The sequence below is a fragment of the Carlito syrichta genome, unplaced genomic scaffold (genome assembly GCF_000164805.1).
Source record: "Carlito syrichta isolate Samal-C Ts95f unplaced genomic scaffold, Tarsius_syrichta-2.0.1 Scaffold303709, whole genome shotgun sequence".
Lineage (NCBI taxonomy): Eukaryota > Metazoa > Chordata > Mammalia > Primates > Tarsiidae > Carlito > Carlito syrichta.
In genome coordinates, this window is record NW_007247805.1 from 101,233 (window position 1) to 117,279 (window position 16,047).

Below are 16,047 nucleotides of genomic sequence, written 5' to 3' on the forward strand. Positions count from 1 at the left end.
ATCCACTCACCTTGGCCTCCCAAAGCACTGGGATTACAGGCTGAGCCACCGAGCCCAGCTCCTACTTTTGTTTTTCATCTAGTTCCTATGTATCTCTCCAACTCTTCCTTTCGTTCACTTTCCTCCAGCTATACCAGCTTTTGACCTGTTAAACACACTAAGCTTATTTCTATGTCAAGACCTTCATACTTGTTCTATTCCCCTCCCCAGGAACGTTCTTTCTCCAAATCTTGTCATGGCTTAATTTTTCACATGAGGTGGGTCTTTGCTCAAGTGTCACATTCGCATAAATACCTCCTTTTCCTGACGAATGACTTTTAAAAGGGCCATCTCCTACCCCACAGCCTGATGTCCATACTCTCTAATGCTTGCTTTGCTTTTTCTCCACAGGCCTTACCTATAATCACCTGAAATTCTGTTTTGTTGTTTATCTGTTTATTGTTTGCCTCCCTAATCAAAGCAAACGTTCCATCTTATTCACTACTGTATCCACAGTACCTAAATTAGACCTGAAACAAAGCAAGCATTCAATAAATATTTGGTGAAAGGGATAGTACAAAAGAAAAGTCAGAAATACTAGTTACAGCAGCCAACTACTGAACTGTATAAAGGTAAACTGTTGTTTCTACCTATATGTTCTTACTTGCTAAATCCTAAGTATGTATGTGTGCATGTGTTTAAAACTAACCTCTTCTCTTAACTTTCCTTTTTTTTAAGCTTTCCTTTTTTGCCACTACTGGATGTAGAGTATACTGAAAGTGGTTAAATTGAATAGACACTTCTCAAAAGGCATACAAGCAGCCAACAGATAGATGAAAAAATGCTCAGCCTCACTAATCATCAAAGAAATGCAAATTAAAACCACACTGAGATACTACCTAACCCCAGTCAGGATGGCCAACATCAATAACTCAAAAAACAATGGATGCTGGAGAGGTTGTGGGGGAAAAGGGAACACTTCTACACCGTTGGTGGGAGGGTAAACTAGTACAACCTCTGTGGAAAACAGTGTGGTGATTCCTAAAAGATCTAAAAATCAACCTTCCATATGACCCAGCAATCCCCCTTCTGGGAATATACCCGGAGGAACTCAAATCATTCTATAAAAAAGATGCACATGCATGCTTGTAGCATTATTCACAATAGTAAAAACATGAAACCAATCCTGCTGCCCATCAAAAATGGGTTGGATAAAAAATATGGTACATATACACGATGGAATATTATGTAGCCATAAAGAAGGACAAGATTATGGATTTCACAGCAACTTGAATGGATTTAGAGTCTATCATACTCAGTGTTCTACCACAGAAACAAACAAGTGAAAACCACATGTTTTCATTCATAAGTGGATCCTGAACATTTATCATAATACTAAAAGTGATTGGCAGTGGGGTGGGGGCACTTAGCATCAATAAGGGCACCTGATCTCAAACCAGGTGAAGGGGGACCAAAGGGAGGCCCAAACTCTACCTGCACGATGACCACCTATGTAACTAATCCTGAATTATTCCCCACATCCTTAAAATAAAACTTAAAAAAAACAAAAACAAAGATAGGTTGCTAGTGCCCACTACCCGATTCCATCATAGCCCTAAGATGCAGAATAAGCAAATGTTCAGGGTTATTGTTTCCTAACCTTTTCAGACACAGAGCTCTGGGAGCAATTTCAGAGGTACATACAAGTAAATCTCAATTTCATCCCTAATATAGTTATATGTCCTTGCCCTGCCTCCAAAAAAAAAGAAAGTAGTCAAATTCCCCTTGTATTTATTTCATAGATTGACAGAATTAAAAGAGGAATGAGTATCACACAAATATCCTGGAGTTGGAGTTGAATGCATTAACTAAATAACGGCATTATCTTCCTCTGGGAGAGAGGGTGAGTATATTTTGGTTATGTGTTATAAGTTCTCTGTGCTGGTCAGAACATTTTTAAACCACATGTGTAAAAGAATGAGACTCTATGGTAAGAAGCCAAGATTGCCAACCAAGATGCCCTTCCCTCTTTTAGTTAAGGAGTCACAAGATATTGCCTAGACCAATCAGATGCTCTCCCCGCAAAGTCAGACTCTTGTATAAATTGTTGCCAAAATGTGAAAAAAATGATTAATTTGATCCAAAATATTGGTGGTTTCTTAAAAAGAATGGCCATTAGTTCCAGCTCTAATTTCATCTTCTCAGAGGTATGCTTCCTCAGTCTATCTTTCAATTTTGTGAGCTACTCTATATCTTTTCTTCTCCTGTTTTGTTAGCCAACAAAAACCATTATTTCTTTATTTGAAAAATGTAGATAATACTGACAAAGTTTTGGTGTGAAGATTAAATGAGCTATTCATTCAAGTACTTGAGTACTTCTACTGACCAAGACTTGTAGATAGGGATATAAAAGCAGAAGACACAATTCCCAAAAAACAGAGTAGAAGAGTGAAAACCATGACATATTGAATGCTGATATGATCTGGAGCTCCTGTGAAGGGATAGTCTTTGGTAGAAGAAATGCTTCACCCATTGTATTAGACTAAACCATATGAAACAGACATATTTAACCATTGTTGAAATATAAAAGTGGAGGGCTCAGTGACTCAACCTGTAATCCCAGCACTTTGGGAGGCCAAGGCGAGTGGATTGCCTGAGCCTGCAGATTCGAGACCCACCCGGGCAACTTGGCAAGACCCTGTCTCTACAATAAATCAACGAAATCAGCCGGGTGTGGTAACGCGTGCCTGTAGTCCCGGCTATTTGGAAGGCTGAGGCGGAAAGATCGCTGGATCCCGGCAGGTAGAGGCTGCAGTGTCCAGAAGGGTGCCACTGCACTCCAGTCTGGGTGACAGAGTGAGGCTTCAACTCAAAAAAAAAAAAAAAAAAAAAGAAATATAAAAGTAACAATTTCATTTAGTCAAACCAGTAGTCAAGAAGCAGCTACACATGCACATAGATTTAGTGACAGAAGCTTAAAGAGACATCTGTCTTATTTGTATGCAAAATGCCTAAAATTACAGACACTCAGTAGTTTGTTTAGGTATAGATTACTTTTTGAAACATAATTCATGAAATATGCATTCCTAAAAGACTTTGTATATAGGAAAACATTCATTCTTTTTGGATATTCTTGGTGCTGATGGGGAAAAGGGATGGATTCCCAAATTTTGTTTTTTTAAGTCAGGGTCTCACTCTTTTGCCCAGGCTGGAGTACAGTGGCATGATCATGGCTCACTGCAGCTTCAAACTCCTGGGCTCAAGTGATCCTCCCACATTAGCCTTCCAAGTAGCTGGGATTATAGGCGTACAACACCATGTCCAGCTAATTAAAAAAACTTTTTTTTGTAATCATGGAACCAATCATGTTGCCCATCAAAGCTGAACTGGATTAAAAAATGTGGTACATACACACAATGGAATATTATTGTAGCCATAAAGAAGGGCAAACATATGAACTTCACAATAACTTGGATTTGGAGTCGATCATACTCAGTGATCTATCACAGAAACAAAGAACAGAGTACCATATGTTCTCTCTCACAAGCGGACCTTGAACAATTATACTATAAGAAAGGGGCCGAGCTCGGTGGCTCAGCCTGTAATCCCAGCACTTTGGGAGGCCAAGGCGAGTGGACTGCCTGAGCCCACAGGTTGGAAACCCAACCGGCCAACTTGGTAAGACCTCGTCACTACAATAAATCAAAAAAATTAGCTGGGCATGGTGTGTGCCTGTAGTTCCAGCTACTTGGAAAGCTGAGGTGGAAGGATCGCCAGAGCCCAGCAGGTCGAGGCGGTGGCCAGGAATGTGCCACTGCACTGCAGTCTGGGCGACAGAGTGAGACTCCAACTCAAAAAAAAGAAAAGGATTGGCAGTGGTGGGAAACTGTCAGAGGAGGAAGGGGGTGAGAGTGGCAGTTGAGGGAAAATGTTTGGGGAGGGAGGGGCATACCTTATCAACAAGGGGACCTGCATAATCAACGTTTGTATACCTAGCCCTGAATTGTACCCCACATCTTTATAATAATTTTTTTTAAATGTTTTTGTAGAAACTAGGTCTATGTTTCTTGGGCTGGTCTCAAACTCCAGGGCTCAAGTGATTCTCACACCTTAGCCTCCTAAAGTGCTGGGATTACTGGTGTGAGCCATTGCACCTGGCCCCAAATCTTTAATTTTCCAATTTGTTATCTTTCTGCATGAGACACTGAATTTTTTGATCCTCAAAAATGTTTAAAGGACTAAGACAGCCTATATGAAATCAAGACAAAAGAAAATCACGCTCAATTTTTGGAATAAACTAAAAATTAAAATCAAAGAAATTATAAACCAATTGAATCCTGAAAGTACACAGGCAAAGCCCAATAGCAGCTTTTAAAATGTTGCTCTAAAATTTAAAATATTGTTCTTTTGAATATTATCTTACTGCCATATTTAAATACTGCTGCTACCTTTAAACTGTCATTGATTATTCTGTAAAGGTCTGGTGGAGACTATTATTAGATTAAGAGCCAATTCTGCAGCATTACTATGTGTAGTAGTCTGCTTATAGCCTCAGCCTGGCTTACCAGTCCGACTGCTATGGTACTTGGTACTGCTAACAATGCTAGCACACTGTTGTCAACAAAACTCAAAGCCTGGGTAGGTGTGTCCAGATGGAAGAACCTATGTTACAAGGGCAGCTGACAAAATAAGTCCCTGACATTTTTAGCTTCTGTAGAGGGAGGAGTTTCTGCCTCAAAACCAAAACCAAAAAATGAGGAACTTCCCAAAAATAGGAAGGGGGTTCAGATTATCAGTGTTTTAAAAGACTGACAGGTTTTCACTTATGTATGTAACTTAGTATACTCAAGTTATAAAAGATATACATAGGGTGCTGAGAGAAGTGGAAATAGGTTTTCAAAAGGATCACAAGTCATATCTGCAGAAAGCTATATAGAATAAATCTATGGTATCAACAGAATCCAAAATTATAACCTTACCTTGTAATAACGGAAATAGTCTCGCTCTTGCAATTTTTGTATTTTGGGGAAGATTTTGTAGGTGTTGAAGTTATCAATGCTGTCAATATCACACAAGCAATCATCCAGAACTCCAGTAACCTAGAATTTATATTTATATATATAATTTAAAATATGTAAATTATTAATGTTTCAACCTTAACAAATCTGTACTATTATATAAAAAGATAATATTCATTCAATTGGTTAGACAGTATTTGCTGATTAAGATACATAACATTAAAGCAGTCACTTTTTACTGTGGTCAATTAAAGAAATAAAATTAGCTATACCCATTTTGAAGAATTAAACATTTTTGTTTAGTGTCTCAAAAGAAAGACATCGAATTTTCCTTCCTCTGCCTAAACAAATATGAAAACCAAGCAGCCGTTAGAATACGAAAGTAATACCTTCCCAAACTAACCTAGAAGTCATTACCCTTATCTTTCATATCTTTCCTTCCAGCTGCCATTTATAGAACACTTATATGACAAGCATTGTGCTAAGAGCTTTGTGTTATCTCATATACCCTTTAAAAGTATTCTATGATAAGGTATTATCCTCATATTAAATATAAGGAAATTAAGCTTTAGCAACCTTAAAATAATTTTTCCAAAGTACAAATAGAACTTATTCCCAAATCTATCAGACTGTAAAACCCATGCTTTTATTGACTACTCAGAGTATACACTAATCAAATAAGAGAAATTGATATTTACAAACAGTCCAAACACTCGGAGTCCAAAAACTCCATAAACCATACTTCAGTTGAATTAAAAATGAGACTCATTGACTGAAATGCACAACTTGGATTTATCTTCCAGGAATTATGCTGAGTAAAAACAGCTAATCCCAAAAGGTTACATACTGTATGATTTCACTTACAGAATATTATTTTAATGAAAAAATTTTAGAAATAGAGAACAGATTATTGGTTGCCAGGGACTGCGGACTGGGGTGAGGGCCAGAAGCTTGAGGGGGGAATGGAGTGGGGAGGAGGAAGCATGGCTGTAAAAGGGCAACCAGAGGGACCCTGGCAGGAGTGTAATTGATCAGTGTCTTAAAGTGGTAGCAAACACAGGCATGTACACATGGTGAAACTTGATTAGAACTAATACATGCACACACAACGACACAAGTAATACAGGGAGAGGCTGAATAGGATCAGTAGATTCTATCAACATCAAAGTCCGGGTTATAATACTGTTATATGTTTATAAGACATGACCATTAGGATAAATGGTACATGGCATTTCTCTGTATTACTTCGTACAACTGCATATGAATTATCCGAATTTAAATTTTCAATAAAAAACAAAAATGATCCAAGTGCGGTGGCTCAAGCCTGTAATCCCAGCACTTTGGGAGGCCAAGGTGAGGGGACTGGCTGAGCCCACGGGTCTGAGACAGCCTGGGCAACCTGGCAAGACCTCATGTCTACAATAAATAAAAAAATTAGCCGGGCATGGTAGCACATGCCTGTAATTTTGGCTACTTGAGTCTGGTGACAGAGTGAGACTCCAACTTAAAAAAAACAAAAAACCAAAAATCATGTGGTCCATAGGAGGATATTGCAAATAATGATCAGAAAATGGAAACCAATCCTTGCAAGTTGTTTCTTGCTCATTCTTTCTCCCTAGGTATATAAAGATGCTCCCAAACTCCCTTCAACATATTGTTAGAGTTATATTATTTCAAGATAACGAAGAAGGGATCATTATCAAGAATTTTAGCTCTTGAATTCTATATACTTTACTGGATCCACTTACTAGGATCCCGTCATGAACTCCCGAATTTTATTCTATGGCTCTCGCTTACTACTTACAAGACTTCAAATTCTAGCCCCTTAAATAAAATAGGGAGGGGAAGCTTTCTAGGTTTTAAAAGTATTTTATCTAGTGAATGCTCTCTTATGAATTTTTCTTAAATTGTTGACTTTTAGTTTATAAACCATCAAAATTTCTTTAAAATATTTTAATTGTGCTAGGGAATGGGCTAAGGAATATAAAATTACCATGTACATACTTTTTTTTTTTTTTGGAGTTGGAGTCTCACTCTGTCACCCAGGCCAGAGGGCAGTGCCATGCTCCCAGCCACCACAGCCTCCACCTGCTGGACTCAGGCGATCCTTCCACCTCAATCTTCCAAGTAGCTGGAACTACAGGCTCGCACCACCATGCCCAGCTAATTTTTTGATTTATTGTAGAGATGAGGTCTTGCCAAGTTGCCCAGGCTGGTCTTGAACCTGCAGGCTCAGGCAATCCTCTCACCTTGGCCTTCCAAAGTACTGCGATTATAGGTATGAGCCAACACACCCAGCCTCATATACATGCTTGTAACTACTGAGACAGAAGTCTGTGTAACACCATAGTTTTTTAAAATACTGTCTTTATCCTTTAAGCCCCTCAATTGTTTCTACTTCCCTCTCCCCTAGAGGTAAAAATAAATTTTATTTGTTACTAATTTCACTTTTCTTTGTGATGTATCGCTAAACTAAATATACTTGAGAGTTTTTTCCCCGTTTTTGGACTTTAATATTAATGGAATCTAATGTGTGAGTTCTTCTATAATGTGCTTCTTTTAGTTAATGCTTTATTTTTGACATCTATTTAAGAAGATGAAGTTTATAGTAGCTTACTCATTTTTCCTGTTTGTTTCCATTTTATTAAAATATCACAACTTATTCATTCTATTCTTGATCCATACAGTAGGCAGAATGCAGCCCCCAAGATATCCATGCCCTATTTCCTGAAACCAGCTATATATTATTTTTACATGGCAAAAAGGACTTGACCAATGTGATTAAGTTGGGAATCTTGGGATGACTATCCTGGATTATGCAAGTGAAACAAATACAGTTAAAGTTCCTTCTTTTTTTTGTTTTTTTTTTTTTGAGTCGGAGTCTCACTCTGTCGCCCAGACTGAAGTGCAGTGGCCACTCCCGGCCACCGCAGCCTCAACCCGCTGGACTCCGGCGATCCTTCCGCCTCAGCCTTCCAAGTAGCCAGAATTACAGGCATGCGCTACCACACCCAGCTGATTTTTTGATTTATTGTAGAGATGAGGTCTCACTGCCCAGGTGGGTCTCGAACCCGCCGGCTCAGGCAATCCACTCACCTCAGCCTCCCAAAGGCACGGGATTACAGGCTGAGCCACCGAGCCCGGCTAAAGTTCCTTCTAAGGAGACAGCAGTGTCAAGAGTCAGAGAGATTAGGAGATGCTACACTGCTCATTTCGAAGACAGAGGAAGAAAGAGGGCACAAGCCACAGATTACAGACATCTCTAGAAGCTTGGGAAAGAAGGCCTAGAAGAAAATGCAACCTTGCTGACACCCTGATTTTTAACCTAGTAAAACGCATTTTCAGACTTCTGGCCCCCAGAACTATAACATAATAAATTTATATTGTTTTAAGTCACTACACTTGTGGTAGCTTGTTACAGCAGCAGTAGCAATTAATAAAACTCATATTTAGATTGTTTGCAAATTTAGCGAAAGATCAATGCTATACAAACGTTTGTGTACATATATCCAGGTATAAATACACGTGCAAGGATTTCTCCAGATTACATGCTTAGAAGTGGAATTGCTCTAAGTACATGGCAGTTTGATTTCTAAAACAGTTGTATCAATTTACTATCATCCCATCAACAATACATGGGAGTTACCACTGAGCCACATCCTTACCAATACCTAATATAAATCTATGCTTTAATTTTTGCCAAGCTAGTAAGCATGAAAGGGTATCTGATTTTCTTTTATTTGTACTAATAAGATACAATGGTCGTGTTTATGAGACATTTTTATTTCTTCTTGTTGCAATGTCTATTTATAGCTTCTGTTAATTTTTCTGTTGGGTTATCTTTTTCATACTGATCTACAGAAATCAATACTGTTTCTCCTCTATTCTATTATATTCTTCCAGGACTCCAATTAGACATATCAGACCTTCTCACTTTATTTGCCATGTATCTTAAGTTCTCTTTAATATTTATTATTCCATTGTCTCTCGAGATTTCATTCTGAATAATTTATTTGCATTTATCTTCCATTTATTCATTCATTCGTTCAACATATTTATTGAGTCCCAACATAAGCTTTGCACCACTGTAAGTGTTGGAAATACATATTTAGAAGGGAAAAAAAAAAGACTAAAATCTCTACCCTCAAAGTGTTTACATCCTCATAGGGAGAAGGAAGTGGGGAACTGAAGTATAGAATGTCAGATGGTAATAAAGTGATATGAAAGAAAACTAGGGGCTGGAAATGGATTGCAGAATTGGAACTGCTACCATTTAAAACAGGAAGTTACAGAAAATCACACAGAAATTTTGATAAACCTTGCAGGAAAAAAAGGAGCCAGACATGCAGCTATCTGGGGGGTAAAGCATTCCAGACATTGGCAATATTACATGCAAAGACCCTGAGGTGGTAAGCACAGCCAAGTTTTTCAGAAACAAGGAGGATTATGTAATAGGTAAGCGGGAGCGAATTAGAAACCATTTTAAGATTTCAGCTTTTATTGAGTCTGGGGTGTTTTTTCACATCAAACAATTCTCCAACTCTCAGAAGACCAACAGGGTGTCCAACAATTCAATTCTGACACTATCTAGAGTTAGTACAGACCCACAAGTTAAGGGCTGAGTACCGTAAGATGAGACCCACAAGTTAAGGGTTGAGTCCCCGAAGATGGCCCCCAATTCAGAAGCCAAGCTCATGTTTTCAGCAACTTGTTCTTCTGACCGACTGGCTAAAAACTGGGAGTTCCCAGGACCTCCTTTTTCAGGTTGATAATTTGCTAGAATGACTCACAGAACTCAGACACTTTACTTACATTTACCAGGTCTGTTTTTTTTTTTTTTAATTGGGGTCTCATTCTGTCACTCAGGCTGGAGTGCAGTGGCCAGATCACAGCTCACTGCAGCCTCAACTTCCCAGGCTCAGGTGATCCTTTTGCCCTGGCCTCCTGAGTAGGTGGGACTACAAGCGTACCATCACCCCCAGCTAATATTTTGGGGTTTTTTTGTAAAGATGAGGTCTCACTGTGTTGCCCAAGTTGGTCTCAAACTCCTGGGTTCAAGAAATCCTCTTGCCTCGGCCTCCCAAAGTGCTGGGATTACAGGCATGAGCTATGACGTCCACTCACATTTACCAATAATTACCAATTATTATAAAGGATACACCTCAGAACAGTCAAACAGAAGACAAGCACTGGGCAAGGTGCTGGGAGGGAGGGATGCCCAGAGCTTCCATGTCCTTTGCCAGCATGCTACCTTCCCAGTAAGTCAAGGTGTTCCTCAACCCAGAAGCTCATCAAAGCTAATTGTTCAAGAGTTCTTACAGAGCTAAATCTCCAGCACCCACTTCTCCCCTTTATGGAGGCTGGTAGGTGGAGCTGAGTTTTAACTTTCTAATCACTTGGGTCTTTCTGGAGACCAGCCCCAGCCTAAGGCTATGTAAGGTCCCCACCATCATTTAATTACCATAAACTCAAGTATGATTAAAGAGGCTCAAGAGTAACAAAAGACACTCCAATCACTCAGAAAATTCCAAGGGCTTTAGGAGCTCTGTTCTAGGATTGAGAGACAAGGACCAAATATCTTTTTGTATTACACCACACAGAGTGAGACAGGAAGCCATTGGAGAGTTCTAAGCAAAGGGTAACAGGAATACAGTGAGCGTGAAGGGTTTCTCTTTTATATTTTATGATCAAAGAAAGGAACATTTTAGATAAGAGAACATGTTGGATAAAGTGACCCATTAACAGAAACTTAACAGCAAGAGAAAAGAGTGTCCTGGGTAGAGGTAACAGCTAGCACAACGCCTTGAGGCAAGAACATGTTTGCTGTGCTTGAGAATAACAGTGAGGCTGGTTTGGCCTGCACATTTTATGAGGAGAAGACGGTAGGAAAAGTAGACAGAAGACGGTAGGAAAAGTAGACGTGGGAGGAAAGATCAGGAATTCGGTTCCTAACATACCATCTTTGAGACCCCTACTAATTAATCATCCACATGGAGATGATGGAAAAAAGCTAGAGATATGGATCTGGACCTAGAGCTGGTACTCCTAGTCAGGGGGGCTTAGATTGACAGTCTACTGCATAGGTGATTCTCAAAACCAGGAGACTAGATGAGATGATCAAGATAAAGAGAGGAAAGTACTTTGCACTCTGAGCTTCAAATGACTAGCAGTCAAGAGCTGAGAAGGAACAGAGGAAGAAAACCAGAAAAAGTGATTACATTTTTTTTTTCTTTTTATCAAAAGAAAAAAGCATTTCAAAAAGAGTGAGTGATAAGCTGGGAAAAAACGCTGCCAACAGGTTGAGCTGAGGTTTAAGAACTAACCATTAGCCTTAGCAATAAGGAGGACATCAGTGACCTTCACTAGAGCAGTCTCAGAGGAGTGGTAAGGGCGAAAGTCTGATTAGAATGGGCTAAAGAACGAACAGAGGGCCAGAATAGGAGGAATGAAATAAATATAATTCTTCTGAGGAGTTTTTCTGGAGCAGGAGGCAGAAGGAACACACGAGTCAAGACAGAACTTTAAAACAGCTGAATTAACATCATGTTCTAGGAAGACAGTAAAAGTCTATTCGAGAAGGAAAATTTGATAACCCAGGAGAAAAAAGGGGAAGATTGCTGGAGCCATGTCCTTGAGTGGGAAAGAAGAAATGGGACCTAACATACAAGTGGAGGCGCTAGCCTTTGGTAAGAGCACAAACAGTTCATCTTTGGTCACCAACAGGAAGTCAAAGTACGAGTGGGTATAGAAACTAGCAAATGGATTGATGTGGATTACGCTATGGAAGTTCTCTTCTGATTACTCCAATTTTGCTAGGTATGAAGCTGAGAGTAAGAATGGAAGATGAGGTGATGGGAGATAAAGTAGAAAGAAAACGCAACACAAAATGGCTGTCTAATTCAATAATCACTTCCTCACTTGGATATGATCAACTATTTAATCCATCCATTTAGTTTTTCATTTAATTTCTAGAATTTGTATTCCATTTTAAACATCTTTTTTGGCTATTCTTTAAAATCTTTTTCCCTTTTCCTACTTTCAAGTTTCTTTTGGGGGGGGCGGGTGTGAGGACAGGGTCTCACTTTGTATTGCCCAGGCTGGAGTGCAGTGAGCCTTCCAACTCAGCCTCCCAAGTAGCTGGGACTATAAACCCACGCCACCACACCCAGCCAATTAAAAAAAATTTTTTTTAGCCGGGCTCGGTGGCTCAGCCTGTAATCCTGCGCTTTGGGAGGCTGAGGTGAGTGGACTGCCTGAGCCCGTGGGTTCGAGACTCACCCGGGCAACTTGGCGAGACCTCATCTCTACAATAAATCAAAAAAAATTAGCCTGGCGTGGTAGCGAGCACCTGTAGTTCCAGCTACTTGGAAGGCTGAGGCGGGAGGATCGCTGGAGCCCAGCAGGTCGAGGCTGCAGTGGCCAGGAGCGGCCACTGCACTCCAGTCTGGGCAACAGAGTAAGACTCTGACTCAAAAAAAACCCCAACTTTTTTTTTGTAGAGACGAGGCCTTGCTTTGTTTCTCAGGCTGGTTTTAAACTCATTTCAAGTGATTCTCCTGCCTCAGCCTCCCAAAGTGCTGAGATTTACAGGCTAGGCCATCACACCTGGCTTCAAGTTTCTTTTTTTTATTTAAACATATTAAAAACATTAAATTATCTGACAATTTTAAAACCTAAGGTTAATACCTGTCTGTTTCTGTAGTCTTTCTAATATCTGATTCATTGTGCCCTGTTTACTTGTGTGTTTTGTGATATTTTACTGTTAGCTGTTTATTCTTTTTTGGCACTTTATCTTTGAAAATTCTTCAAGGCTTGAGTTGAAAATAAACTCCTCCAGGCGATGGACATTTGTGTTTACCAGTAACCTGGAGCATACAAATCTGGGACTGCTATAAATTAAATTTTCCCAGCACAAGGAGCATAAATTGCCTGCAAACTTGTGTAACAGCCGGCTCATGGTTGCAAATTCTCATGGGAGTTTCTTTCCCTCTCTCTAGCAAGTTTCCTTACATTCCCCTTACTCACTGTGGAATTCATTACCCTTACATTGAGGATGTAACTGTAGTCCCTTTATGGTGGAGTCTCCTATTAGTTTCTTCTCTCTGGACATAGGGTTATTTCTTGCCCACTCCACCTAATGCAACTTTTAAAGCAGCTCAAGATTTTTAAGGTTTGGGAGAAGCCCTCAGAGTAATGGACTAGTTACAGCACTATTTCAGGCCCTCATTTCTGGCTTTTCATTTGCTATGTATTCCTTGATTTCATGCCACCTCAGAAGTACATTTAGAATAATTTTAAATATGTCTTACTGAAATTACTTTGTATAGGAAGATTGTTGTATCACTTGTATGGCACTATGCCTTTAATTACTAGTGGCTTACCATACTACAAAGCATACTTGCATTTCCTGTACAAGAAAATGAGGGCCAGGTGTGGTGGCTCATGCCTGTAATCCACGCACTTTGGAAGGCTGAAGCAGAAGGACTGCTTGAGCCCAGGCAACACAGTGAAGCTTGGTCTCTACCAAAAATTAAAAATTAGGCAGGTGTGGTGGCCTAATACTACAGGTAGAGGTAGGCGGGCATGGTGGCCTACTATCAGACTATGCCTGTAGCCCCAGCTACTCAGGAAGCTTAGGCAAGATTGCTTGAGCCCAGAAGTTTGAGGCTGCAATGAGCCGTGATGCCACTGCACTCCAACCTGAGTGACAGTGTGAACCCCGACTCACAAAAAAAAGAAAGAAAATGTGGCATGAGATATACAAATGCGTATCACTTTATGTGCTCAAAAGTATTTTCCTGTTCTTATCACAAGGAGATATATTCGAAACATTTATCTCAAGTGACTTTAGATTCTTGTGAAGAGAGGTATTTTTCAAAACTTCTAATTCTTCTCTTTATCTTTACTGTTTTTCTATCAATTTAATATATTAATGAAGTAAAAGAACTGGCTGAAATCTACGATTTTATTTTCCTGGTTTCCTTCTGCTTTTCTGTACTACAGAGAAGTGAATATACCAATATACTATAGAAACCAGAAGGGGACCACATTAGGGTTCCAATTTAATGCCCTTCACTTTCTTAAGACACTTAAGTTCTTTGAACTTCAGTTTCTTCAATGGTCCCACTTCTGTGATGTATCAAATGAGATAATGTACACTTAAGCCTGTTACAGATCAAAGTACTATAAAAAAAATGATCAAACACTAGAGTAGAAAGTAGCTCTGGCAACACAAACCAAATATATTCACTTTTGAAGACTGGCACAATGCTACTTTGAATATGCACAAATCTTTAACTGTTGAACTCCATTTGTTTGGGGATAGTGAAATTAAAAGTACAGGTGTAGGCCGGATGCAAGGGCTCAAGTCAGTATTCCCAGCACTCTGAGAGACTAAGGCAGGAGGATTGTCTGAGGCCAGAAGTTCAAGATCAGCCTGGGCAACACAACAAGACTCCATCTCTACAAAAAATAAAATGAAATAAAAAGTACAGGCTGGGCTCCGTGGCTCAGCCTGTAATCCCAGCACTTTGGGAGGCCAAGGCAAGTGAACTGCCTGAGCCCGTGGGTTCGAGACCTGCCCGGACAAATTGGCGAGACCTAGTCTCTACAATAAATCAAAAATTAGCCGGATGCCTGTAGTTCTGACTACTTGGAAGGCTGAGGCAGAAGGAGTGGCAGAGCCCAACACATCGAGGCTGCGGTGGTCAGGAGCGTGCCACTGCACTCCAGTCTGGGAGACACAGTGAGACTCCAACTCAAAATAAATAAATAAATAAAAAGTACAGGCACAATTATAAAACATCAATTACACATTAGTGGGAAATGAAAAAGTCTAAAATAAAGCTCCTATACTGGTGATAAAGTAAAAAATGAATATATGCTACATAAAGAGAAAACGAAAGATCCCATTTTAGAAAAATATCTAAATGTAAATTCCAATGAAAAACAAACACTCAACTAGTGACTAGAAATTAATTTTGCCAAAGACAATTTGGAAACTACTTTTTGTAAGTTTGCCCAGAGATCCACTATCTGTTTCAGTGTTTTCCAAGGGGGGTCCAAGCGACAGTCTGAAGGATAACTGCAATACAGTTACTATTATTTGCAAGGCTTGTTTAAAATGCTCGTTCCCGGGACACCTTCCCAATCATTCAACCAGTACATCTGGAGGTAGTGCCAGAGAATCTGCATTTTAACATGTTCCCAATATCAACTTTGGGATTTAGTGCAAGACACCATAAAACCATGAAAAAAGGGTCTCAAAAAATTCAGAAAAAACCTGTTTACACGGTTGCACTCATAATTACCTTCAATTTTTCTTAGATAAGCATTAATTGCCTCAAATGACATCTCCCCTCATTATCAAGCCACCTGAGAACGCTTTTTTTTTGGCTCTTAGGAGTGCTGCCACGCTGCAGCAGGTGCAGACAGCACACAGCAACACCTGGCACGCGACTCAAATTCTACTGAATAAAAAGGAAACAAACACTCCTCTTAAAGCAAGGGCTCGGTCAGCCAGCCCTCGGAAGCCCGGCCTATTACACTTCTGCAACACACGCTCTACAACGACAACCCCCAGGCCCTAAGTCGCTCTCCAGCCAGCACCTCCCTAGGGATGCAGCCGGAGCCTCCAGCCCCGAGCCACAGAGCCAGCCGCAGACCCCAGGTTCGGTCCTGGGCTCCCCTGGCGATGCCACTTGGCAGCTGGATAAAAACAAAGCGGTCTTGAGCAAGGGAAGATGCTCGAGCAGGGCAAAGCCCAGGAATCCCCGACCCCAAAGTTCACGCAAGCTAAGGGCCCGACGCCCCCCGTCCCCCGACCCTCTCCGCTCCGGCGGGGCCCGGGGGTCTGCCGAGAGTGCCACCTGCCCTCAGCTTCGCCTCCCTCGGCGGCGGGGCGGGAGGACGCCACCTTTCCGAGTGCGCTCCCTCCCGAGACAGCCGAGGCTCCCGTCTCCCGCCACCCGCCACCGTCTCGGCCGCGGAGAGCATCCGAGAGGTAAAAAGGAAAAGAGCTCGGCGAGCGTCACCATCTTCCTCTGTCGCC

The 16,047-nt window shown here is 40.6% G+C and overlaps 1 protein-coding gene across 1 annotated transcript in view; it reads right to left on the reverse strand.

Annotated features, from left to right (window-relative positions):
* The window catches only part of ERO1B (endoplasmic reticulum oxidoreductase 1 beta), a 58,918-nt gene that overhangs the window by 41,825 nt on the left and 1,046 nt on the right, over positions 1-16,047 (reverse strand). Inside the window, exons 2-3 of the mRNA XM_021712901.1 lie at positions 15,606-15,724; positions 4,959-5,078 (exon numbers count right to left, since the gene is read on the reverse strand). Coding sequence (XP_021568576.1) covers positions 4,959-5,078; positions 15,606-15,724 — 239 coding nt within the window. The remainder of the gene's footprint in view (positions 1-4,958; positions 5,079-15,605; positions 15,725-16,047) is intronic.